Raw genomic sequence first — 2,384 nt, 5'->3', positions numbered from 1 at the left:
ATAGGAAGGGGCTTTGCTGATGCTGGTTCATTCCCAGGTTCCCTGCACAGATCCAGGCACGTTCATCTTCACATCCATCGCCGAGGGCATCAGGAGGGCAGCAGAGACAGAGCTGAGATGTAAGTGAGGGGCAGCATCTTTCAGCCCATCTTTCTCCTGTGCTTCTCTCTTGCCAACAAGCAGCAGCTCCTGTCTTCATCTCCTGCCCTAATACAGGGTCCTGGGCTCCAGTTCTTGATGATGCTCCGAACTTCCCAGGGAGCTGCTTGTGCTGTGTCCTCCCCATGCTGGCGCTGAGAAGGCAGGTTTGGAGATCAGCCTGGTGGAGAACACCCTCAGGAGGCTTCCTCTGCTCTGATCACAAAGCTTTCCTGGATGGGCACCAGAAGCTTTCCTGTACAGGACATTCAGGGTGCTCCCCATTGCTGAGATGAGGCAGGTTAAGAAGATGGTTTTCTTCCCACAAAACATGTTCAGGAAAAGATTGCTGAGCTCAGGGGTTCACCAGTTTGTATTGGAGACTCAAGGAACAGGTTAAAGAACCATGAAAAGGTTTTAGATTTGAAAGAGTGTGTCAGGAGGGAGGGGAAACTGATATTAACCACTGTGTAAGGTTGCATAGGGTCATAGTATGCCTTCTGTTGGAAGAGAACTTAAATCTCATTCAGTTCCAATCCCCTGTCACAGGCAGGGACACCTTCCACTAGAGCAGGTTGCCCTGTCCAACCTGCACTTCCCATAGGTCAGGGATTTGTTTCAGTTAGGAAGAAACCCAAGGAGAGAGGGAAGGAGCGGGTGGTTGGCAAATACCCACAAGAGGATGAAGGATTAATTCTGCACTGTGAAAGCACCACATTCCTCTGTGTTCCAGGTTGAGCCGCATGGACTCCAAGCCCCAGGCTGAGCACTAATGCAGGCAATGAAGTGCAGCACTAAGGTAAAGCTACTCGGGTGTGGAACCTTCCCATTGCTTTCCACAGGGGTCATTGCTCTACATCCAGCAGTGAGCCAGAGCAGCATGCACCACGTTGTGCAATGGTGTTCAACAGCTTGAGCACCCCTTTCTTCTACCTGTGCTGGCACAGCACTTTCCCCATCCTGGTCCTGACTGATCTGTGCCTGAACTCTCCCTTTACATCCTGTAGGGCTGTCTCTGAGCAGCTCCCACCACACAGAGGCTTTTCCACCTGGGACATCCCTGCCTCTTCCAGAAGAAGCCTCCAGTGAGGAGCTGACACAGAAAGCACCATCCAGCCCATGGCACAAAGCAATTGCACCCAAGTGACCGAGTTCAGCCTGGCAGGGTTCACAGAGGACCCGGTGACTCAGGTCTACTTGTTCCTGCTCTTCCTGCTCACCTACCTTGTCAGCATCCTGGGCAACCTGGGCATCATCATCTTAATCAGGGCCAGCCCCAACCTCCACTCCCCCATGTATTATTTCCTGGGCAACCTGGCCTTTGTAGACCTCTGTTTCTCCACCATCATCACCCCCAAGATGTTGGTTGACTTCATGTCAGAGAAGAAGAGCATTGCTTATGCTGGGTGTGTGGCTCAGGTCTTCCTCTTCGATCTTTTTGGGATGACCGAGTACTTCCTGCTGGCTTCGATGGCCTATGACCGTTACGTGGCCATTTGCCATCCCCTGCTGTACCCCCTTGTCATGTCCCCAAAGTGCTGTTTCCAGCTGGTGACTGGCTCGTACCTCGTGGGGCTGACCAATGGTGTGGGACAGACCATCAGCATGTCCACCCTGTCCTTCTGCAGCTCCAGCACCATCGACCTCTTCTTCTGTGACATTTCCCCTCTCATCTCGCTCTCCACCTCCGACACCACCCTCAGCCACACCATCCTGACCACTGCAGCATCTCTCTTTGGTGTGTCCAGCATCCTGGTTATCCTGCTCTCCTACGTGGCCATCATCGCCACCATCCTGAGCATCAATTCAGCTGAGGGCAAGCGCAAAGCCTTCTCCACCTGCACCTCCCACCTCACCACTGTCAGCATCTCCTATGGGGCATCCTTTTTTATGTATTTATTCCACAGCTCAGACAGCTCAAGAGGAGCAGATAAATGGGCTGTGGTGCTCTACACCATGGTGACTCCCATGCTGAACCCCGTGATCTACAGCCTGAGGAATAAGGAGGTGAAGGAGGCTTTGAGGAGGCTCTTGAAAATAAAATGATCTTGAATGTTGTAAGCTTAAGGTCAGTTAGAATGGAGATCTGGGGGAGATGCTCAGCTGTTTGTTAACTATGGACAACACGTTGGTGGTCTTCTGCACCCAGACTTACATGATGCACTGATTGATCTGATTGAGAATACAAATAATTTCGCTCTCCAAACTTTGATAAGTATATTTAGTAGTTAATTTCACCTAATTAA

The 2,384-nt window shown here is 51.3% G+C and overlaps 1 protein-coding gene across 1 annotated transcript; it reads left to right on the top strand.

Annotated features, from left to right (window-relative positions):
• Positions 1 to 1,257: 1,257 nt before the first annotated feature.
• On the top strand, positions 1,258 to 2,184 carry LOC308222248 (olfactory receptor 5G9-like; the record flags this gene model as incomplete). Its single annotated transcript, XM_080620022.1, has 1 exon — positions 1,258 to 2,184. One exon carries the CDS (start codon positions 1,258 to 1,260, stop codon positions 2,182 to 2,184), a length of 927 nt encoding a protein of 308 aa, XP_080476148.1.
• Positions 2,185 to 2,384: the final 200 nt, after the last annotated feature.

This window comes from Psittacula echo (assembly GCF_963264785.1).
Source record: "Psittacula echo genome assembly, chromosome: 5".
Classification (NCBI taxonomy): Eukaryota; Metazoa; Chordata; class Aves; order Psittaciformes; family Psittacidae; genus Psittacula; species Psittacula echo.
This window is presented reverse-complemented; position numbering and strand designations above follow the sequence as displayed.